A 25,176-nucleotide genomic window follows, 5' to 3' on the forward strand; every position below is an offset into this window, starting at 1 on the left:
TTTTGAATGTGTCATTTAACATGAAAATACGTTAATTTTAAGTTTAGATTTTGTTCTTCATTCCACGATCATTTTATCTGAAGAAATAAGTACTATATTTTTGTATTTTTATTAAAATATTATTAAAATTAAAGCTGCTTGTATCATGGGTACCATTGTATAGTTTTGCAATACAATTGCCTTATTACTTAAACGGTTAGTTTAATAAAGAATATGCATTCATTTTGACCCTCAACTCCACTGTAATAATTTCTGCTTACCGTGTGACAGCTTTCATGACTGACATGATATCACGCCAACCTGTAGCTCCACCCCCTGCTCTTCTCATCCAATCAGCGCTGGCTACTATTGCCAAGTTGTTCCTGGAACGTCATCAGGAATCCGGTGACTGAAGCTTACGTGGTGAAGTTAGTTAGTTAGCCACAAGCTAGCCCGACAGAGAGAGAGCACATATATATGTAACGCTATGTAGGATATTCCCGAGGAAACATTTGTGTTAATCTTGAATTCCCAGTACTATAAACGGCAGTGCTGTCAAAGTTTATGGAGTTGTCGCGGTAGGTTTTTGTTTGTCTGTTTTGTTGGTTTAGTAAGGGAGATGCACAAAAGCTAACATTAGCTAGCTATGTTTACACTTTGTGTCTCTGTTCTTCTCGGTGCTGGAATTTTTTTATCAATGGTATGTGAGAGATGTAGTCTTGCACTGTCAGTATGTAATGGATGAATCGTTTTAGCACCAAGCTTACATGTCACGATCACATCTGATACTGGTTAGCTTACTACAATGTAGCATGTCAAACAATGTAAACATTGAGTCCTACTGGCTATCTAGTTTATTACAAAACATTAAAACATCAAAGTGTTTGCTTTTACCACCTTCCATATAGTTTGCTTAACAACATGGTATGCTTAAGGTGTAGCTGACACTTATGTTGAGTATGTTTTTATTTATTTGTAAGATGATTGATTGGATTAAGTGTTGTTTTGATGTTGTGATTGTCTGGTTCTCTTTAGAGTCAAGGCACAAGTCAGGGACGCCAGGATGATACCATAATATCTAGTGGACATAACCCATTAAGTGTTATGAAGACCCTAAAGCTTCTCAAGATACTGGACACAATTGGATAGACGGTCAAATAATAAATTCAAATACGCATACATAAGCTGTAGACTTCAGAGATGTTTGCGAAGTTGAAGAAGAAGCTGGCAGAGGAAGCAGCCACTGCCCCTCGCTCCGGTCGCATCCCGCGCTCCATGAGCAAAGAATCCATCACTTCTGTGGGAGCAGATTCAGGGGATGACTTTGTGAGTGCACCTCTTTCTACCTTAATTTTTTTACTTATCATCATGCATTCACATATCATTTTGATGTCTAGACAAAATAGTAGGTATGGTCGATATTGACAATGACAATATTTCATATCTCAGTAATTTGGAGATAAGTTTCTGCAGAGTGGAATAAATGTATACATGCAAGTTAAGCATAATGTAAGGTGTCACACTCACTTTTATTAAAACAGAATTTAACGGATAGAAAAAATCAAAAACAGGGATTTCCTCTCTGTTTAAAATATACAGCTGCACAACGTCAGGTAAGCTTAGGTCTGACCTCAGTGTACATTTATGGAAGAGCTTAAGGGGGCATATAAGAAGACCATAATGATACAGATACTTTTGTCTCATCCCGTATCCTGCTGGGAAAAAATACTGATACCAAAACTCCATATACCACCCAGCCCCACAAAATAGAATTGCATGATTTATTTAAAAATTTGGTGAATATACACGGATAGAGTGATGAATCTTGTGGTCGAAATCAGTTTGGCTAGGCAATATTATAATGTATGTCTGGTATACAAGACATGGCCTGGTTTAGCAGATGAGGCTTAGCTAAAGCCAGGACTAGGCCTTCGTTAAATTAAGACATTAAGCATTTTCTTATAAACATGCCTTAGACAAATACGTTACTGGTAGACAAATCAATAGGCACTGGCATATTTTAAGATGTGCCATGCAAGTTATTTTCAGTTGGCACAGCTCAAACATGTGTTTTAGTCTAGGACTAGCCTAAATTTTGTTTATGTTATTTAAAGCTGTGATATTTCAGCCTTTCCCTCACAGTCTTTCTTTTTTTGTTGTTGTTGCTAAATAGGAATAATTGTTTGTGCATTTGATTTATTGTCCAGTATGCCTCACGGACATGCGCAAAATGGTCAAATATCCTTTCTCAAAAACTAAAACAATTATGTAATCCATTACGGGAATTATAATACTAATGCAGTATTGATAGGTAAAGGTGCCTAAACGTAATATACTAAAATAATTCCAAACCTTTCACATTTGCGTATTTAGCTATTGCGGTATTATCGAGTGACTTTCTGTGCATATGTAAAATTATTCCTGTTCAACATGATCAGGCTTTTCCGTGTGGTAATACAGTAGTAAGCATATAAAATATTGCCTGGTCCTAATAAAAAAGCATCATATTTACTTTAGACACGAATGTCTGGCTAAATTGACTGAATTGTGTTTTAATAGCAATGGGGCTTAATTACCCACTAGAAATAAATATTTCTTAAAGCTGATCGCTGCTTGGGAAACCAGTGTAATGTAAACTCAATGTTAATATCACTTGCTTGGATAAAGAAGTGTAACCTGAAACACTTGTCCTCAATTAATGACAATCACAAGCAGGGTTAGGTTTATGTTGTCCGAGTCCTCAGCCCTAAATTATTTAGTTCAAGGAAAGCCACACACAGGAATATCAGTAACAGGACTGAATCAAAGCCTGCCATACCATTATTTTTTATATTGATGGCCCTCCATGCAGTTATTTTTCATCCATACAGTTGTTTCTTATATTGATGGGTTGTATCAGAGACATCATTTACATCTATTGTAATTTATTTTATTAATACATTTGTTGCCGTTTATATTTGGTTGTGTTATTTACTAATTAATTAAATCAAATTGATTTGATGTTTACATCTAGTATATATTAAAAACAATTTTTCAAAAAAGATATTATAATGTTAAAGCTTTATTTTTACAAGGCATACATGTTTAGGTTGCTTAAAAATAAAATGTATTATGTCAAGTTGAAAAGTTGTTTTTATATGCAGACATTTGAAAATAACAAATTTTAGTGTTACAATGGCAATACCTCAGTCAGCACCGGTGATATTTTTGCTTATGGTCATCATACCACCAAAATCTCATACCGGCGGCTCATGCCTAATGCCAGTGGTTAGATTGATCAGAATGAGTAAAATGATGGTGATTGTGTCTTCATCTGTACCATTCACTCTCAGGCATCGGATGGTAGCAGTTCCAGAGATGATGTTTCGTCTCAAATCCAACGCAGGAATGATCAGATACGAAAGCTGGAGGCTAAACTCTCAGGTATCTTGCACACAATGAAAAACTTTTTTGTATGTGTACTTTCTTCTCACCTGCCACAGTTTGCATTCAGCCACCCTTAGACTTTATACATTTTGCCATTGTGGAAATGTATAAAGCACATAACATTGGACAGATATGCCACATTTCATTTCGAACAAGAGAAAACTAATTTAACTTTATTTCTCTATCGTAAAGGCTTGAAAAAACTGCATGCAGTAAATAATAGATATCTAGGCCTCAGTATTAGCCTGCAGTGGTATGCGATTACATATCCTGATCTAGAAAACTCTTTTAACCCTAAGAGAGCAGTAGAAGATAAGATGATTGTATAATGGACCTGATTAGAGGGTAAAGGTCAGCAAAGCTTCACAATCAATCACACAGTCTGGTTTTCACATCTCAGAAAATCATTCTGTTTTTCCCTCCATTTGTTTATCTTGTCAATCATGTTTTTCCCTTTGTTTTATCCCTCCTTCCTTGTTTTTGTACCTGTGAACCCCCTTCCTCGGGTCGTGTGTGTATGTTGGTATCCCATTCCCAACCCTAGACTACGCTGAGCAGCTTCGGCTAATGCAGAAGACCAAGGACAAGCTTGAGATTGCATTAGAGAAGTATCAGGATTGTACGTACCGTTTTTTTCCTCCCATTTTCACCTCTCTTTTTAGCTTTATCTCCTCCGCTGTGTTTTCCCATTTGTTTGTCCAATGCTTTTACACAAAAACAGACCTGGTTGTTGGCTACTTATACATTACATACATTTAAATGTGCTCAATGTTGAAAAATTGTGTTGATATGTTGTTCATTTAGGGATGCACCAAAATCAATATTCAATTATTTAGAGTGACATCTGCTGATAGATATAGATATTGATGCGTTTTACAGCTTATGTCTTGAAATCCTAGCAGTGCAAAGCATTCAAATGGCCATTCTGGTGTCATTTTAATTGTAAAATGGTTGCACAGCATTGAGAGTTATTTTTTACCCATTTTGATTGCCAGGATATAATCAGCCTTGACTTTTAAAGGTGCAGTGTGTAACTTTTAGAAGGCTCTCTTGACAGAAATGCAATATAATATACGTAACTATTATCAGTGGTGTATAAAGACCTTAAATAATGAACTGTATTGTTTTTATTACCTTAGAATGAGATGTTTTATATACATACACCGTGGGTCTCCTTACATAGAAGTCGCCATCATGTTTCTACAGTAGCCCTAAACAGACAAACTGTCCTATATAGCGCGGTTTGTCCCTACGTAGTCTCAGAAGATGACGTGTTTGTCCTGGGACGGCTACTATAATGATATGCAAAAGGTACAAACTCCAAAATAAACTATGACACGTGTTATCGCCTCCAATGTAAATCTTTTTTCTTGGACTACAACAAACACACAAATCGAACTTAAGCCTGTAAGTTAACTCCTGTTAGCATTGCATTGTGACCGAATCTTTCAAACATGGTAAGAAGCGTCACATTTCTGGCTTACGTCAGAGGTATTCAGGCCGATCATAACGTACAGATTAGCTGCCAATCAGGGACACAGAGCTTATCAAATCCGTGCGTTTCAGGAAAAGAGTAAAATTTAGAGCTACAAAAATGTACGGTATGTGGAAAATAATGTGTGTTTTTTTTACCATAAACCACGCAACACATTGTATTATACCACGTGAACAAAATAACGCTGTTTTAGCAATGAAATAGGGGCTCTTTAACAACATATAGAGGGGGGTTCCCAGACAGGGTTTAGATTAATCCAGTACTAGGCCTTAGAGTTGTTTTAGGACATTTAAATAGTTTTTACAAACAAATCTTACAAAAATCTATACTGCTGTGCATCTTGAGACAAAACAATGGTACTGATATATGTTAAAATATGTTAGTGCAAAGTGTTTTAAAATTAAAGCAGCTCAAACATGCATTTTAGTCTCAGGATTAGCCCTGTCTGGGAAACCACCCCATAATGAACTATTACTTTATTTGTGTAACAATACTCTGTTTGCGCACACTTTTTTTCTGATTAGAGGTTAACATTCTAGGTTATTTTTAAACATGTACAGTAGCAAAATACAAACTTCATTTTGTTGCTTATTTCCCTAAGCTATTATAAAGTCATTATAAAGAGATTTAGGGTGATTTGCTCTCTGAGGAGCGAGTTGAAATGTGTTTGGCAATGGACAGCATGCTTTGAATGCAGTCTATAGACATCAAGCTAAAAAGTGACAAATCGGACGTGTAACTGAGTCATTGAAATGAATTTCTGGTTTTTGTCTTTGGTCAGCATCCATGCGTAAACTTCAGGACCAGAACGAAGCTTACCAGTCTAACAGAGCCAAGATGGCTGAAGGCATGGCTTTAGCTTTAGAGAAGAAGGACCAGGAGTGGATGGAAAAGATTGCTTCACTGGAGCAGGTAAAAATAATTTATAAATATATCATAGAGTGAAGGAAGATCTAGGTTTGTGTCTGGAAAGCTAAAGCTTTAGTACAATCAAGAAATGGTCCTCAAGCTACTTAAATTGCTTAAGGATTGGAAGTCAGTTTTAAAATCCTTGGTCTGCTTCTTTCTCATCATTAGGAGAAGGCATCGCTGACCGCTCGACTTGAAGAGATGACTGAGCAGAGCTTAAGTCTGTTTCAGAAAAGAGATGACCTGGATGAACTGGAGGGCTTTCAACAGCAGGAACTGGCCAAAGTCAAACACATGGTCAGTACAGCAAATTATGTCATCAATTACTCGCCACCATCCTATTCTAAATCTTTACATTCTTTCAGTTGCTGAGGCGAGAGGAACAGCTGAGTCAGAGAGAGAAAGAGCTGAAATTGAGAGGAGAGGAGCTAAACACAGCCAGACTGAAACTGAGTCAAACCCAAGACAAACTGTATGAGCTGAGTGAGGATCACGAGGAGACCTGTCAACTAAACACTCAGCTGGAGGCCCAAAGGTAACAGAACTTGTGAGATCAGATGATGGAGTTCATCTCAAGAACTTAATTTCTTTCCCTAAATGCTTACATGTTGTGTGAGAATGTAATACAGACACCTGCATAGATTTCTGTTAAAGGAACACTCCACTTTTTTGAAAATATACTCATTTTCCAGCTCCCCTAGAGTTAAACATTTGATTTTTACCGTTTTGAAATCCATTCAGCTGATCTCAGGGTCTGGCGCCAGCACTTTTAGCATAGCTTAGCGCAATCCATTGAATCTGATTACAGGGTACCCGCGGAGTCTTGAAAGTCTTGAAAAAGTATTGAATTTCATTTTCCCATATTAAGGCCTTAAGAGGTATTGAATTTCACCTCAAAGTCTTGAATTGTTCACGGAGGTCTTAAGTTTTCAAATGATCTATAGATTTATATGCTGTTAATTCAGACACAAAACTCGCGTGCACAAAAACCAGGCGCGAGCAATAGATACGAACGCAAAACACTATCCATGTTCGGAAAAGCATCTTAGCGAGCGCACAGAACATTATTCGTGTGCGGAAAAGCATTCTCGCGTGTTCACAGAACACTAATCGCGCGCTGAAAAACATCCTCCCGAGAGCGCACCTCTGTTCAAAGCGCACAAACACAGTCACGCGAGCAAAGTAAAAAGTTAAGTTAAAAGTTAAGTAAAAAGGCTGGGATGATAAAGTAAAGGCTGGGATGAGCGCTCGCTCGACTCTCTCTATGCGCTCGCAGCTGCACAACACGCACTTATGGGGTCAGAATTGTTTCGTATTTCTGAATAAATATACTATGATCCACAAATAAATATAGAGAGTTTCATAAATATTTTTTAAATCCACAAATGCACAATAAGTGAACCATAAATATATGTTAGACATTTCATAAAAAGGAAGGAAATTCACAAATAAATAAAATGGGATTTGCAAATGATTTTTTTTTATAAATATATATTTTTATTTTATTTATATGTGAATGGCTTCCTGCGCATTTGTGGATCGCTTTCTGTGCATTTGTGAATCGCTGCACACATTTGTGGATCGCTTTCTGTGCATTTGTGAATTGCTGCACTCATTTGTGGATCGCGTTCTGTGCATTTGTGGATTTGAAACATTTCTCACGTCAAGACGTGCACAAGAATCCACAAATAGGGGGACTCCGCCCACCGTCTACTACAGCCAATCAGACAACAAGCACACTGTGCTGACCAATCCTGGCAAGATTTCCCTCCAACCAATCACATTTTGTTTTACTGTTAGGTCGGGAACACAGTTGAATTTCATCAGGCAATCTTTTGTATGCTGCATACATCATCATTTTAGAAAATTAACTATTATAAAGTTGACTATTATTCTTAGTTAGTCGTTAATTGTTGTAAAATGCTTATGATTTGCGGATGTAATGCTCAGTTAACTTAAATTAACCAGACGTGATGACTTATGCAGCCTGCATATGCAACCTCCGGAGGCTGCAGCCTTCCGATTGAGGAACGGGCACTGTTGACAGTTGTCAATAATTCTTTACTAGGGATTCTCTTAATACACTTTGTGGTAAGGTATGTCAAGGTTAATATTTGTCAAATTAATTTGATTAAAACCGGTTTTTAGCAGTAGTTTACTTCACACGTGGCATTTTGGTTCCTTCTGTTGCCGTGTTGGTTTGTTTCCTGGCTAATAGTAACTAAGTTTAGCATTTTGTAAATTCTGTTAATATAGCATATAGCCTTTCTTGAAATAATTCGGCTACAATCTTAAAGACGTCTTGGTTTCAATTTTGCTAATCCCTTATGTAATATCAAACTCCTGTTCTCAGGTAATTTTAATCCTTTTAAGGTTCCATTTTAATGTGAGGTGGAAATTGGAAAGGCTTGTATAGTTTGGTCTGTTCCTGATTATTTATATTATTTGACTAAATTATCAATAGTTGAAGAACAAAATACTGTTTTATTAGATTATAATCTATAGTTCGGAATAATACTATATAACCCATTATATTTACTATTAATTTAGTAATTTCCCTGGTTTTTGAAGCAATGCAACTTTGTAAAAAAACACTATATAAATAAATCTGGCTTGGCTTAACTTAAAATTAAATGTACACCCCATTTAGAAATTACAGATGTGTGTGTGTGTGTGTTTGTTTACATTTAATATTTAATTTACTTAAGATATTGTGTTCTATATAAATCTGTACTACTTATTTCAGCACACTCTAACAAATGTCTGCATCTAAGCTTACACAAAGAATTAGCTTATTTATTCCTTCAAATTATTGATTCATAAATAAATGAGTTCATTACACATTTCATTCATTCACTCCTGTCTACTGCAATTGCTGATTGAGAAACATGGCATTGACCTTCAGGCCTTGTTCATTAACACAGTATGACAAAAAAATTCAATATCCTCTTGAACTTGAAATATGAACACAAATGCATCCTTTTCTTCAGAGAATTCCCCGCTCAGGACCTTCCAGAGGGCATTTTGTTGATCATCTGTAACACCTGGTCAAGTAAAGATGCAAGTCGTAAAACATATAAAAATCACATGAAATGATATGTAGCGTCTGTCATATCCCTTTTAGGCAAACATCTACATCAGCTGAATGCACCCCCACTCCTAAAAAACACACAATAAAAAACAAATAACATACCAGTTGTTTGATTGCACACTTGTGTAAAAATCCATCTTACGTCTATGAATTTTACTGTTAATGACAGTAAGAGCATAAGCTTGTTCAGAGCATAAAAGGGAAAATAAAAACAACACTGTAAGACTATCTAACAGCTTTGACATATTAAACCTTCTTGACATTAAGATGTAGACACCACAGGAATTTCTTGTTCATTTAAGATACCATAATGCATAATGTGTAATTAAATGATCAGTTCTGTAGTAGGAGACGAGGTAAAACACATTGTTTTGTCATGTCATAATTAAATGTACCACGTTAGATACAAACTATCTGTAAGCAAATGTCACTACATAACTATGATGGTAGCGAAGACTACTCTGAAGTGTAGGGGGCTAGTTACGAATGAATATAGCAGTGTACCAGGGTGTCTGTCAGAACACAATAGAGAGCGTTGAACCAACTTGAGCTGTTTATTAGGCACACAAGAGAACATACATCAGATAGGAGAGAGCCAGCATTCAGTATTTATGAGGTAGCACACACCGCACAGAACTCTGAATGAGAGGCACAACTTGGATAGCAGAGCAGTCGTTGATGAAGGTAATGGTGAATATTGGTAGTAGTCCTTTAATGAAGCTCTGCACAGGATGAGGGTATGCTCCTTTAAGAGAGATAGGCCAGAGCTGTATTTATGAGCTTGGTTGCATGGCATGTGAAGGGAGATGCATGAGTGCCTGGCTATATTTGAGAGCTTAGCCAGATCATAGGCAGGTGGAGATGTGGTTTCCTGCAACAGATTACAACAGGATTCCCAAAGTAACACTAATGCTAATAAACATACATTGACAAATTAGCTACAGCTTCTCCCCTCATACGTTATCAAAATAAAATACACAGACGTGTCTCAAATGACAAATTTTACACCATTAGCAGTGTTTACACAACGTATGTAATATAACTGACATTATTACAGGATAAACACATTGATGAACAGCAAAAGAAAGTGATTTATATAACGTTACAGCGTAGTAGATTCACAGTTTAGCTAATAACATGTTAGCGCTATTAATAACGGAAATTTTAACAACAAAAAAACATGCAAATCTAACTGTACTTACTCTAATGACGCACATGAACACACCGCGTAACAATCTTGTGCTATTGTCTCCACAACAACACGATTCATGCCTCACACAGCGAGACACTTGTACAAAACTAGCGCTTTTCCGCCATTGCTTTGAGTGAGCGATACTCGCTGTCATAATAAAAGTCCTCCTCCGTCTGGGTCTTTTGCACAATGTTTCTAGAAAAGACTCTATGATTGGTTGAAGGGAGATCGTGCCACGATTGGTCAGCACAGTGTGCTTGTTGTCTGATTGGCTGGAGTAGACGGTGGGCGGAGTCCACCTATTTGTGGATTCTTGTGCACGTCTTGACGTTAGAAATGTTTCAAATCCACAAATGCACAGAACGCGATCCACAAATGAGTGCAGCAATTCACAAATGCACAGAAAGCGATCCACAAATGTGTGCAGCGATTCACAAATGCACAGAAAGCAATCCACAAATGCGCAGGAAGCCATTCACATACAAATAAAATACAAATATATATTTATAAAAAAAATTCATTTGCAAATCCCATTTTATTTATTTGTGAATTTCCTTCCTTTTTATGAAATGTCTAACATATATTTATGGTTCGCTTATTGTGCATTTGTGGATTTAAAAAATATTTATGAAACTCTCTATATTTATTTGTGGATCATAGTATATTTATTCAGAAATACGAAACAATTCTGACCCCATACGCACTTGCTCGATCAAGTTGACTTTGGGACTGTGGGGGCGGGACAATGACGGGTGTCCTCTCACCTGTGATCGGTTGTTTGATTTAATCAGTGACACACACAATCTTCTGTTCCATAATCCGTCTCTAGTAAATCTAGGTAGAGAAGACACGTTTTAATGTGATCATTATGTCGGAGAAGGTCATTTATATGTTGAACAATAGTCTTGTGTGATCCATGCAATAATAAGCTGCAAACAATAACGCAAATTTGAAAGCTATTATATATTTTGTTTACTGTTTAATTAGATAATATCATCTTGCAATATATACTATAGGCTACATATTTACATTGTCACACTAAGTTAGCATTAGAAAACTTTAGTATGGTCCTGTATAAAGATTAACAGAAAATATTAACAGAAATATATCTATATATGAGCTTGTGTCCAGTTTTTTGTCTGGTGCAGTGAACAGATCTCTTGTCTTTCAGGGTCAAAATAGCATAACATTTTAATTTGTTGTTGTGTTTGAGGGGTTTTTCTTTCAATTTCCATAATATGGTTAATTTGGTTTGTCAGTATTGTTCTGGTTCAGAGCATTACTGATGAGTGTTATAAGATGTTGTTATTATCTTAACTATATTAAACAGCAAAAGAAAAATACCTTAAAATTGGTGTTATTGTTTGGTTTGCAGCTTATTTCATGGATCAAGCAGGGCTATTGTTTTAACATAAATTATCTTCTCCAACATAATGGTCCTGGCCCTCCAGTTGCCCATCCCTGATTGAGAGATTTTTAAATTTACAATAAATGTACATTTAAATCTATTAAATCTATTTGATTGTTGGTTTTAAATGATGGGTAAAGATAAGGGTTAGGCCGTTTGGGCCTTGGACTCAGCCTTTCAGAGGCATGTTGTCATGAATGTTCAAACACTTGTAAATAGTAATTATTTGAGGTATTTTACGTTATTTAAAATGATTTATTCTACCCGAATGGATGCGATGTAGGTATTGAATTTCATTTGAAGTGGTATTAAAAAGGTCTTAAAAAGCCTTGAATTTAGGTTTGACAATCCTGGGGGTACCCTGGATTAGACCATTAGCATCGCGCTAAAAAATAACCAAAGGGGTTCGATATTTTTCCTATTTAAAACTTGACTCTTCTGTAGTTACATCGTGCACTTAAACAGACGTAAAATTAAAAGCTGTGATTTTCCAGGCAGATATGGCTAGGAACTGTACTCTCAAACTGACGTAATAATCAGCGAATTTGCTGACGTAACATGGCTGCAGCAGGTTTAGGGTTCGGGACCAAAATTAATAGCCAGTAGTAATATTACACAAAATAGCAGGCGTAGTAATATTATGCAGTGGCCGAAAATAGTCCCTTTGGTTACTTTCAATGGCAGGGGACTATTTTCGGGCAGTGTAAAATATTACTACGCTTGCTATATTATGTGATATTACTACGGGCTATTAATTTTGGTCCTGAACCTCTAAACCAACACACCAAATTGGAACAGGAAATAAATTCGGACAGCCTTCATAGGCAGCGTAACGGAATTCTATTTGAAATATAAACAGAGAGCGCCTTAGTGATAACTAATCCCATATTTGAAAACTACAATACTAATCTCTCTCTAGAAATGCAATAAAAATTTTAAAAAGTAAAAATAAAACTTTATTTACACTAAATTTGTGCTCCAGCCACTTTCTTAGCTGCTATTTTATTTTTCCGAACTCGACCAGGCTCGACCAATCACATTTCCCGCGCACCCGCATAGAATAGTGGGACATTAAAGCATCGACCTGATGAATGTATCTCAGGAGACAGGTAGTGAAGCAAACATTGGATTCGGATGTGCCTTGATGCCTTCCTGCCTTGAAATGCTGCCTCCGAAGGTAGAATTTTAAAGCTTTCAGGCATAGCCGAAGTCTACAGGATTATTTTAAATGATAGGCAGGTGTGGTGATTAGGGTTGAAACTAAACTCTGTAGGACACTGGCCCTTGTGGACCGGAATTAAATAGCCCTGGACTCTACAGTTGGCCATGGCAAGTATTGTCCATATTGTCATCAAGCATTTTTTGTTGGAGTATTTTTAAGCAAGATTGTTAAAACATTTTATTACACTCTTTCTCTCTGATTGTCTCTTTGCCCCAGGGCTGAATTGCTTAGTGAAAAAGCAGAGGCAGAGAAGAGGATTTTGGATCTGGAGAAGAGAGAGCAAGAATTACAGAAGCTGATCCAGCAGGTGTCAGAGGATTTTCAGAAGGTGAGATCTTTACTTTCTGCTTCAAAAGTCTAAAAGGTCATTTATGGGACATGACCACTGATCTATATAAATGACTGGATTGCACATGACGTCACACTTGTGAAGCCACCACGCCGGCATGTTGGTATACCCAAACGTTCTATTAAATCAATGGACGTCATCAGATTTTATGATAAAACATCACTTTACTAGTCTTCGTTTTTATATCTGAAGTTACCCTGTACATTATTACAACGCAAACGTCCTAAGCATGTATAGTTATTTACTGAAAGTTGTACATTTTGCGTTTAAATCAGTTATTATACATTCATCTTTACTACAGTATCAGATCAGCAGACAGACTGCAACATATTTAGTATTAATGACAAACGTGCTCATTCTGAAATCTAAATAAATAATCATACTTTGTACCGTATGTGCATGCAATAATTTGCTGGTTTTGTAATTATGTTATCTAAACTTACAAGTTACCTAAACTTATTTAGACAAATAACGCTGGCCGTGTAGCTGAATGTCAAAAAAACTTTATTTATACCCGTGTCATTAACAGAACGCAGCAGACACACTCACCTTAACGTTTTTTTATAAATCCATTATTCTGCCCGATTAAAACATAAACATTGCAAATAACACCAGAATTAACAGTTAATTTACGTACACATATCCTAAAATTAATCTTGTGTGACTGATACGCTGTAAAGGGGGTAATTTAGATCATGATTTTGAATGGAAGTCAATGACGCTCTCTGCCGTCTGGGTATACCAAGATGGCTGCTCGAACTCTGCGCTGGCTTCACCTCACGCGGTTACGTCAAGCGTTCTATGCGCAATCCAGTCATTAATATAGATCAGTGGACATGACCTATACAGTCCCTTAAAGAGTAATTACAATGATCCAGTAATGACAGATCTGGGAATATCAGGGAATTTGACAATTGTTTTTCTAAAAAAAGTGTCAAAATGGGTAGGTTTCTTCAAAAATACCAAATTTTGAGCAACAAACTGAAATAATAGCATTTTTGTAAAGGAATTTTGTTAGAGATCAGATTTAGTGCCCGGTTGCATGAAACTCCTTTGGTGAGGGTTTCCCCGAGGGATAAAAAATCCCTGAGGTAAGAGATTTTTTTTATATAATCACCCTTATCTAAGTGTTTATACTAAGTATTTTACGGTAGTTTCTGTCAAAACATGGCAATGAAGAAACGGTTTCTATAGTTACAAAACCTCACAGCGTAAACAAATCAATGCACGCAGCTCAACAGACAGCAGATTTGTGTACAATGAAACCTCGCAAATAACTGACTGTAAAGTACTGCATGTATTAAGTTTTTAAAGTAATAAAACTTGAAGCACTTTGGATTGAGCGACGATCAAACCACTATTCTCCTAAAAAATGCGCGTCACTTTTTTAAGGGATTATTTTGATCATTAGAAATGCGCGTTGGTACTTTTCTTAAATAACCATAAGATCAGCCATCGTGTGTAACATTAAGGGACCTGTTATAGTCCCTTTAGTTTTTAAGGTAAAATTGGTACTAAGGACTTGTAGCAACACATAGCAAAACTTTAGGTAATACTTTAACATTTAAGGTTAAATACTTATTGACAGCCTTATGGTTCCCTTAGTGAACACTTTCTTGCAACCCATTTTTTATTAATACCCTTAACCTTATATCTAAGGGATTTCTTGGCGTAAGGACTTTCATGCAACCGGGCACTGAAGATAATCAAAACATACACAGAGTTTATTATTAATTAAATTCCTTTTTTGCGTTTTTAAAAAATTTGCAAAATTACAGATTACCGTAAAAACTCCTCAGGAAAGTGTTGGCAGGGAAATGTTTTTTTTTTTTTTTTTTTTGAGTTAGTCAGCAAGACATCCCTCTTAAAACAGACCCCAAATCAGTGGCCCTCAAACCAGCATACCATCCATCTGTTTGTTGCACATCTGATTGTAGACATTGATAAACTACTAAAGACATTACATTTATATTTATGCATCCAACGCTTTTATCCAAATTAAGGAGCTTTTATCCAAATTTAAACGCTTTTATCCAAATTAACTTACAGTGAATTGCAAGGTATACGTTTTATCAGTATGTGTGCTCCCTTACCTTTTGGCTGCTAACGCAATGCTCTATCCCTGAGCTATACAAGAGCACTTTACTATGAAAGTATTAATGCTAGGAAAATGATACTGTGGGCTGTAAAGCTGATTTCCTATCATTTGTTTTTCAGGCACAGAGTAAGGTGAAGTCCCTAGAGAAGTCAATGGAGCATCTCCAGTCTGAACATCATCAACTAAAACTACAGCATGAGCAACACAAAAACAAGGTATTATTGGAGCTACACTTTCTCAATCTCTGTTCTGCACTTTATATACTAGTTAATATGCAACACTATAAAATTGTCTTATTGTTGTAACTCCTAATGTCCTTCTGTGATTGGCCAGGTTGCGATGACGGAGGAGGAGCGAGAGTCTGTATTGGCTCATTTGCAGGAAAAGGCTGCCTCTTTGGAGAGGAGACTAGAGGCTAACTTCTCACAGGACGAGCACCTACTGGAACTTCTCAAAGAGGTCCGAAGACACGCATGTATGCATCATATTACTGCGGTTTTAGTCATCTAATGTCCACATCTGTTTATGTGAGCGCAGAAGTCTGCATTAGAACAGAGGTTAGAAGAGGCCAGAGGAGAGCTACTACAGGAGAGAACCAATCACAGCACAGCAGTCAGCTCGCTGCATGCACAGGTAACATCAACCTCTGATACAACCTCAATCAAATATTAATACATATTATAAGTACAATACTTTACTGTACTGTACTGTAATGTTTTTTATTGTACTAAATTGAACTGTGAAAGTCCTGTTTGGTCCAGATGTCTCGTCTGAATGCTAACATCACAGATCTCCAGACTTTGCTGAAGCACAAAGACGACTCATCCAAGGCTTACAGAGAAAGAACAGACGCACAGGTGAGAACACTAGGAACATCACGTGACGCTGCTTTAAAAACCTGCATCAAACGATTCACGTGTTTGCGTGTGCTTTCAGATATCAGATCTGGAGGAAAGGCTGGCTCACACATCTGAGGAGATAAAGAGTTTGGAACAGAACCTTGCAGACAACGAATCACACACAGGAAAACTGGTAAGTACTTTAAATTAAAGACCAATCACAGATTTGCTGGTAGCTTATGAACAGAGCTTAGGTTATTACATGGTCATTACTGCAATTCTGGGGTTGCCATACAAAATAAGCATTAATGTTAAAATCCATTGCCTTAGAGGGTTGATCTTTAACATTGTCCCATAGCAGGCGGAGTGGACAGAGGAGAGAGAAAGACTCCAGCAGCAGGTCTCAACACAACGACAGAGAGGTCTGGAGAAGACAGCCAAACTTGAGGAACAAATTCTTGCACTACAAAGAGAGAAAGAAGAAGAGAGCAACAAACATCAGGACAGTGTGGTGTGTACAACCAATTTCTAGTTACTACTTTGATTATCATTATCAACAAATGATTATTGAACAGTCATTTGACTTGTTTATTGGTGTTGTGCAACATGTAATCGACTAATAAATGGATTCTCTTAAAGCTTACATAACACACAGTGCTTCTGCTAATCTCATGTTAAATGATTAGTCCATTTTCTTAAAAAAAAAAAAAATCCAGATAATTTACTCACCACCATGTCATCCAAAATGTTGATGTCTTTATTTGTTCAGTCAAGAAGAAATTATGTTTTTTGAGGAAAACATTCCAGTATTTTCTCATTTTAATGGACCCCAACACTTATCGGTTTTTATGCAGTTTAAAATTGCGGTTTCAACGCAGCTTCAAAGGACTTTAAACGATCCCAAACGAGGCATAAGGGTCTTATCTAGCAAAATGATTGTCATTTTTGGCAAGAAAAATAATAAATATGCCCTTTTAAACCACAACTTCTCCTCTTCCTCCGCCTGTGTGACGAGCCAGCGCGACCTCACGTAATTGCGTAATGACGTCTGAAGGTCACGTGTTACATATATGAAACATTTGCAGACAATTTTAAACAATAAACTGACACAAAGATATTAACTAGTATCATTCGTCATACAACAACGTCGGAACGGTCCTCTTTCTCCACACTTGTTTCGATACGTCATCCGTGACCTCTTGACGTGATGATGTATTGCGTGGGGTCGCGCTGGCGCGTCAAATGATCGGAGGAGGACGAGAAGTTGTGGTTTAAAAGTGCATATTTTTAATTTGTCTTGTCAAAAATGACAATCGTTTCGCTGGATGGGACCCTTATGCCTCGTTTGGGATCGTTTAGAGTCCTTTGAAACTGCAATTTTAAACTGCATTAAAATTAAGTATTGGGGTCAAATAAAGTCCATTAAAATGAGAAAAATCCTGCAATGTTTTCCTCATAAAACATAATTTCTTCTCGACTGAACAAAGAAAGATATCAACATTTTGGATGACATGGTGGTGAGTAAATTATCTGAATTTTTTTTTTAAGAAAATGGACTAATCCTTTAAACTTCAGTACCTACGGGGTAGTATTGCACCTTTCATATCTCTGAAGAGTCTTAATTTTTTTATCAGATTTATAAAAGACAGATCCCCTCCAATGCTGCTTTCCTGGAAAAACACAAGCTCCTGGAGTGTGGAGCAACACACACAAAACATCATCCCTCTATCTCTGGATAACTTATGATTCACTACATGTTTGTGTCATTAAATTATATGCACTTAAGCGACAATTGCCAACAAAACACAGACATTTAGTGCAGTTTTACTTATCGCCTGCGACTCATCATGACCTAGTTGGGATTGCCCCATTTTAACAAAATCCAGCGTTAAAGAAACACACACGCACAACTCTGCTGCTACCCCGGATAAACAAACTATATCCATTGTTTCCAAAAGGCTGGGTTCATTGGAAGGCTAAACAAGCTTAAGGGGACAATATACTAATTTTCCAGCTCCCCTAGAGTTAAACATTTGATTTTTACCGTTTTGGAATCCATTCAGCTGATCTTCGGGTCTGGCGCTAACACTTTTAGCATAACTTAGCACAATCCATTGAATCTGACCAGACCATCAGCATCACGCTAAAACAGATAACAAAAGAGTTTCGATAATTTTCCTATATAAAACTTGAGTCTTCTGTAGTTACATTGTGTACTAAGACCGAAGGAAAATTAAAAGTTGTGATTTTCTAGGCAAATATTGCAAGAACTATACTCTCATTTTGGCGTAATAATCAAGGAATTTGCTGATATAACATGGCTGCAGGAGGCGCAATGATATTATGCAGCAGCCGAAAATAGTCCCCTTAGTAACTTTTTAATAGCAGGGGACTTTTTTCGGGCTGAATGGATTCCAAAACTGTAAAAATTTAATATTTAACTGTAGAGGAGCTGGAAAATGAGAATATTTTCAAAAAAAGTGAAGTGTCTCTTTTTAAATTTCCTTCACAAACAGCAACACCTTTTTTGTGACATTGATTTCGTGTCAGCTTTTGATAAATTATGTGTGTGCATTTTTTCGGTTAAAGTGCCCATATAAGGACTTCCACTATACTTCCTGCACTAAAAGTGCCCATAAAAGAAATAAAACAAGATTTTTACATATTGAATTTCTCATGTTTGAAAAAACTTACGAACCCTTGCCGAAAAAGGGTACGAACCCTTGAGAAGTGCATTCGGCACTGAAGTACTCCGCCATACGTCTAACTGCTTTTTTGACACTTGGCCTATGTTTAGCATTTCTCTTTAACAGTGTTAATAAGTCTGAATGCATGAAATAACTTTAGACCCCCACTCCTCTTTAAGGACTCCCAGGATACAAAACTGTAACAGAAACATTTCACAAAGTGTCATGCTTTTTACAGGATTAAAAGAGGAGACCTGCATTAAAGGCGGGGTGCATGATCTCTGAAAGCCAATGTTGATATTTAAAATCACCTAAACAACACGCCCCTACCCCAATAGATTCTGGACCTTCTTTTGATAAACCCGCCCCACACATACCCAACCCAGGCAACGATGTCGGTTAGTAGACACGCCCCTTACTGCTGATTGCTCCTAATTTATCTTAAAAAATCTAATTTATCACCTATAAAATGTTACAGGTAAATATATTACAACTAAATCTAATACCTGACTTTAACCATCGTGACTCATCCTCTCTGTCTCTCTCTCTTAAGCGGTTACTAGAGGAAGAAAAGGTTTCACTGGTGAAGAGCAAAGCTGAGATGGACAGCACTGTTGAGAGACTGACCGCAGAACTGGAACAGTCCAGAGTAAGAATCAAACACGTCACATATATCTCTTCCCTACTATGACTCTTGGACACCAAAACAGCAGACATTTTAGGAAATCATTTTAGTAAGGACTTTAAAGCTGAACCAGTTTTTCTGCATGTCACAGGCAGAGTTGAGTAGCAGACAGACGGTGAGTGTTGAAATCGCCAAAGCTCTGGAGGAAACACGAAAACAGAGGGAGGAGCTTCAGCAACAGGTTAATCCACCCGTTACATTATGCATTCATAAGATGATAATTCTGGATAGACACTGCCATGTCTTTAACTCTACTTATTGCTTGTCTCTAATAGGTCAGTAAAATGACAGAATCTCTCGAGAAGGCGGAGCAGGAAGTGAGTCAGCTCTCTAAAATGCTAGGGGAGAAAGAGGAGGAGCTAAGTGCCCTGAAGGAAGGTAGTAAATAAGACCTTGAAGAACTTGAATTAAGTGTTTCATTAAATGAATAGCCTCTTTATTGTTTGTGTGTATGTGTCAGAGCTGCAGGCCGCCCGTAGCGGGTTGTCCTCTCTGCAGGCCGAGTGCGAGTCTCGTCGTCTGGAGGCCGAGGAGAGAGAGAGAGACCTCGGCTCTCAGCTGACATCACTGCAGCAGGAAGTCATCACAAAAACACAACAGCTCGCCTCTTACCAATCACGGGTTAGTGAGATCTTCCACACACCTGAATGATGACCATGTCACCTGATTTATATCTAGTTTGTTTTACCAATTTCATGTATATAAATAAGCGTAGTACAAATGTGCATCTTACGGTAAATGTATCACGGGTGTCTGATCTGGAACATGAGGTGTCGAGTTTAACAGCGCAGTCTCATGCAGACGAGTGCGATGGTGAACAGAACGGGACGGTTACTGTAAATGATCTCGATCAGCTCCAGAAGGTCAACAAAGACCTGGAACAACAAGTGGCTGAGAAGAACATGGTGAGACCAAATGAGCCACAGATATGAGATTCAACTGATTAACTTTTTTTTTGCTGGTCACATGATTCGAATTGAACTTTGGGACGCAGAAAAATGCAAAATATCTTGTGTTTCCGGTCTGATGCATTCGGATGCGTTTGAATGGAAGTCAATGGAGCAAAAAGCGTAGTCGGATTAGACTAAATATTTGTGTATTTTCTTTCCAGACGATAAAACAGCTACAGCAGAGGCTTGTTGAACTGAAGAGGACATTGCAGAAAGAGCTGGTGTGTGTTAATTCATTCATGTGTGTACAAAACATCTAAGACTTCCGAGAAAGTGTGATTTAACAATCCGTAATCATTCACCCACATGTTTATGCAATAGAAACTGAAACCAGACCCTGATGCCGAGTCAAAGGAGAGGCTCCAGGACAAATCGGCTGATAAGGGGGTCTCAGAGATGGCCACCTCGGCCACAGCTCAGGCTCCAGCCCCGGGCCCGCCGCCTATCACCTCCAACACCACAGTCATCAACAGTTCAGACCTCACTGACACACGGGAGATCAACTTTGATTATCTCAAACATGTGGTGCTGAAGTTCATGTCATCCAGAGAGGCCGAGGTAAGCACTCATAATCAAAGATGCCTCAATTTATAGTCACATAAGGTTATAATAACATACTTTTACTTTTTATTTTCCAGGCCTTCCAGCTCATCAGAGCCGTTTCTGTTCTTCTACATTTTACAGAAGAAGAGGAAGACATGCTCAAACAGACACTGGAGTACAAGGTGTGTGAAAGAAACACTAACACGGCGCATATGACGGATGATTAGAGTTGGGGCAAGTGTAGCCTAGCCCTAGTTGTTAGAGTCGGGCTTGTAACCCTCTTCGAGTCTCACGACCGGCAGGTTGCGACTGAGGTGACCTTAACCCCGATTGCTCCCCGGGCACTGCAAGGATAGCTGCCCACTGCTCCGGGGGTGTGTGTGTGTGTGTGTGTGTTCACAACATGCAGTGTGTGTTCACTACACACTGGGATGGGTTTAATGCACATTTCCAAACATTGAGTTCAGTACATGCAAAAAGGTCAAAAAATATGTTTTTTCTGCACCTATGAGCTAACTAGGCCAATGCAGGCTTTAGCAGCTGACAATATGGGTCAGGATATTTGGATCATCACTTTGAATCAAACCATTAGCACTCGGTGACATGGTCAGGAATAGCATCCGGGCAGATATTTATAGCATCGCTGCACTACACTGTGCTAGATTCAGTCCATGCTGCCTAGGCGTGGATGTGAAGGCATTTCAGAGGATGTGGGTTTTAGGGAAATGGGCGAGTGCAAATGTTTGCAGTGTGGTTAAGATAAGATTTCATTCAAGTCTATGTTTATACAGAGTATGTGGTTTATAGATGCCCATATCGGTACACTGCAAAAAATGATTTTCGTGAGAAAAAAATTGTAGTATTTTTGTCTGTTTTCAGTAAAGATATCTAAAAATTCTTAAATTAAGATGCTTTTTTGATGAGTAAAATGACCCAAGAAAATAAGTCTAGCTTTAAGACCAAAAAGATCAAATTTTAAGTGATTTTGTGCATAAAACAACCAAAAAATCTGCCAATGGGGTAAGCAAAAAATCTTGAACATTTTTCTTAAACACTAAATTCAAGAAAAATTTGCTTACCCCATTGGTAGATTTTATTGTTGTTTTATGCACAAAATCACTTAAATTTGATATTTGGTCTAAAAACAAGACTTATTTTCTTGGGTCGTTTTGCTCATCAAGAAAAAGCATCTTAATTTAAGAATTTTTAGATATTTTTACTGAAATACCAAGACTTTTTGTAAAAATTCTAAAAATTCTTAAATTAAGATGCTTTTTCTTGATGAGCAAAACGACCCAAGAAAATAAGTCTAGTTTTTAGACCAAAAATATCAAATTTAAGGGATTTTGTGCATAAAACAAGCAAAGAAATCTGCCAATGTAGTAAGCAAATTTTTCTTGAATTTTGTGTTTAAGAAAAATTTTCAAGATTTATTTGCTTACCCCATTGGCAGATTTCTACGGAGCCCCTAAGGGGACATGGAGCAAAAATTAAATAAAGTTTAGTTTCGCGTGCGCACGTGAAACAATCGGGCGTGCACGTGAAAGTAGCACGTAACACTTTCGCTTTTTCACGTGCGCTCACGAAAGTTTCCCATGAGCACGCAAAACTAAACTTAAAAAAATTCTGCACATGAAGGTTTCGCATGAGCACATGAAACTAAACTTGAGGTTTTTTTACTCCAATGTCACCTTAGGGGCTCGGTAGATTTCTTTGCTTGTTTTATGCACCAAATCACTTACATTTGATATTTTTGGTCTAAAAACTAGACTTATTTTCTTGGATCGTTTTGCTCATCAAGAAAAAGCATCTTAATTTAAGAATTTGTAGATATTTTTACTGAAAACAAGACAAAAATACTAAGAATTTTTTTCTTGAAAATAATTTTTTTGCAGTGTAGTTAATTAATCTTATCTCAACAGGCCAATATTTTAATAGTAGTGCATGTTGTGAAGTCAAAGGTTTCGCTTGTTTTATTCGTATTATGTGTACAATACCAGAGCTGTTTTATTATTATGTTATATATTGTGTTACAGATGTCGTGGTTTGGTTCCAAGCCCACACCCAAGGGCATCATACGACCTTTCATCTCAGGAACCTCAAGCTGGAGCTGAGAGACAGACAGAGAAACAAGGAACCAGTGGATAATTTTTACAAAAAAAAGAAGTGATCACTATAAAGGAAACGATTGCTGACACTGCGGTTTCAATCTCTGCCACAATGTAGCTCTGAAAGTCCCTTTGAACAATAGGAGGCTAAAACAATCCAGTTTCACCACAAAACTTAAGCAGGGATTGCAACCAAAATACTTGGCTGTCATCTTTTACTGAATGGGAAGTTTAATTCTTTTTAATTATAATGGATAAAGGATGTTTATAAGGATCATCTGTTTCTGGAATTGTGGGATTATCTGTGTCACTCGTGTGGTTTAAACAAAAGCATCAGAAATATGAGGAATGTCGGGATGTTTGCTTTCAACAAATTAACACTGCTTTTCCAACATCCTTCAAATGGAACACAGAAATACATTTTTATTTGCAACACCAATTTAAATCATATATGCTGCTCCATATTGCTGGTGTACGTAACCAGGCGATAATAAATGTGCCCCGTTAATCCAGTGCTTGATTTTAGAGAAAATCATGAAGATTTGGATGTCATGAAATATACTGTTATGATGTTGAAGCATCTTAATCTGCCTTGTTTGTGTAAATTGAAATGGCATACATTCCCTACAAGTATTTATATATAAATACCTGTATATATGTGATGAGATTTATAAATCAGTCAGTAAGTGGAGATATGAGTTATTTTATGTTCTGTTTATCATGTCTTGGTCTTTACAATGTGAGAGATTCACTTGGGTTTGAAACTGTAATATAGAGGCATATATGCACAGACTGAAGAGTCGAGCATGCACGCCTTATATTGAATGCTTTGATTATATTTAATGTTCTGAGTGTTTACTAAACATTTCAGTGCACTTGAAGCCTTAACATTCAAGGCTAAATGCTATCAACTGCATCATGAGAATCAGAAAGTCAGAAATATCTTTACTTGTGAAGACTGAAGTGGTTTTCAGTCGATGCCAGTGTTTTGCTGACAGAACAAGATCTAATTTTGTGTGTTTTAACACTTTGAAGAACGATCAGCACTAAACTGTCTGAATGACAAGACGGAAGCTTGCGGTGGAAAAAATTAAGCAGAACCTTAAATATATTTGAAACGTTAGTATATCAGACATAGTCTCAGTTGTTGGAACTAGGGATGGGTTTCATTTTCCAGAAAATGAAACCTTGTTTTCCTTTTACTTCTTGAATTAGTTTCTGGTTTCTCATCGGGCTCACCATAAAACGATATTTAATACTGATTCAGGAACTGTTTTATCTTTTTTGGAACTTTGTTTTCAACCCAGTTGGTAGTTTGTACCCTATTCCCTTGGAAAGTGTGGATAAATATATCCTCTATTTCAGACCATCATATGAATCAGATGTCTATTAAAGGATCCATCTGTTTGCAACTGAAGATATGCACTTTTGTACAACCAAATCCATGTTTTATTTGATGTTATGATGCTGTCGCCTTCTCAGAGCTTTCACCTCCGGTTTCAGTTAAAAACCACTACATTTAATTGATTTCACTCCATGGTATGTCAAAATATTAAAATCTTTCTCAGTGACTTGTCTCAACACATGCTTTTATTCTGATATCAGTTTACCTTCATATAACAACAAAACCATTTATCGCACGGGTATATTTGTAGCAGTAGCCAACAATGCATGGTATGGGTCAAAATTATTGTTTTTATGCCAAAAATCATTAGGATATTAAGATCATGTTCCATGAAGATATTTAGTAACTTTCCTATGTAAATATGTCAACAAAATATTTATTATTAGTAATACACTGCAAAATATTATTTTCAATAAAAAATTCTTACTATTTTTGTCTTGTAAAAATATTTAAAAATTATAAAAATTTAAGTGATTTTGTGCATAAAACGAGCAAAAAAATCTGCCAATGGGGTAAGCAAAAAAATCTTGAAAATTTTTCCTAAACATTAAATTGAAGAAAAATTCAAGAAAAATTAGCTTACCCCATTGGCAGATTTTTTGTTTGTTTGTTTTATGCACAAAATCACTTAAATTTGATATTTTTGGTCTAAAAACTATACTTATTTTCTTGGGTAGTTTTGCTCATCAAGAAAAAGCATCTTCATTTAAGAGTTTTTAGATATTTTTACTGAAAACAAGACACAAATACTAAAAACAATTTCTTGAAAATAATTTTTTGCAGTGTATGT

General features: G+C 36.9%; 1 protein-coding gene and 1 long non-coding RNA gene across 4 annotated transcripts; one reads left to right on the plus strand and one right to left on the minus strand.

Annotated features, from left to right (window-relative positions):
* The first annotated feature begins 367 nt into the window (after window positions 1–367).
* Window positions 368–24,552, plus strand: golga1 (golgin A1). 2 transcript variants are annotated; one of them, XM_073867646.1, is made up of 23 exons: window positions 368–557; window positions 1,015–1,305; window positions 3,312–3,402; window positions 3,950–4,024; window positions 5,682–5,812; window positions 5,978–6,106; window positions 6,175–6,344; window positions 12,939–13,050; window positions 15,289–15,384; window positions 15,503–15,628; window positions 15,707–15,802; window positions 15,931–16,026; window positions 16,106–16,201; window positions 16,367–16,519; window positions 19,249–19,344; window positions 19,472–19,561; window positions 19,656–19,758; window positions 19,841–19,994; window positions 20,123–20,285; window positions 20,492–20,551; window positions 20,652–20,888; window positions 20,969–21,055; window positions 22,910–24,552. In XM_073867646.1, the coding sequence occupies exons 2-23, from the start codon at window positions 1,180–1,182 to the stop codon at window positions 22,985–22,987; spliced, it is 2,565 nt and encodes an 854-aa protein (XP_073723747.1). In that variant the 5' UTR covers window positions 368–557; window positions 1,015–1,179; the 3' UTR covers window positions 22,988–24,552. The 2 variants fall into 2 exon arrangements, with proteins under 2 accessions (XP_073723747.1, XP_073723748.1); XM_073867647.1 differs by lacking the exon at window positions 3,950–4,024.
* LOC129435315 (uncharacterized) lies at window positions 8,585–10,784 on the minus strand. Of its 2 annotated transcripts, none has more exons than XR_012369636.1 (3): window positions 10,103–10,784; window positions 9,405–9,771; window positions 8,585–8,968 (listed from the first exon to the last, which is right to left on the minus strand). It is a non-coding gene; the product is annotated as an uncharacterized lncRNA (long non-coding RNA). The 2 variants fall into 2 exon arrangements; XR_012369637.1 differs by having other exon boundaries at window positions 9,528–9,771; window positions 10,103–10,782.
* Window positions 24,553–25,176: the final 624 nt, after the last annotated feature.

This window comes from Misgurnus anguillicaudatus, chromosome 5 (genome assembly GCF_027580225.2).
Source record: "Misgurnus anguillicaudatus chromosome 5, ASM2758022v2, whole genome shotgun sequence".
NCBI lineage: Eukaryota > Metazoa > Chordata > Actinopteri > Cypriniformes > Cobitidae > Misgurnus > Misgurnus anguillicaudatus.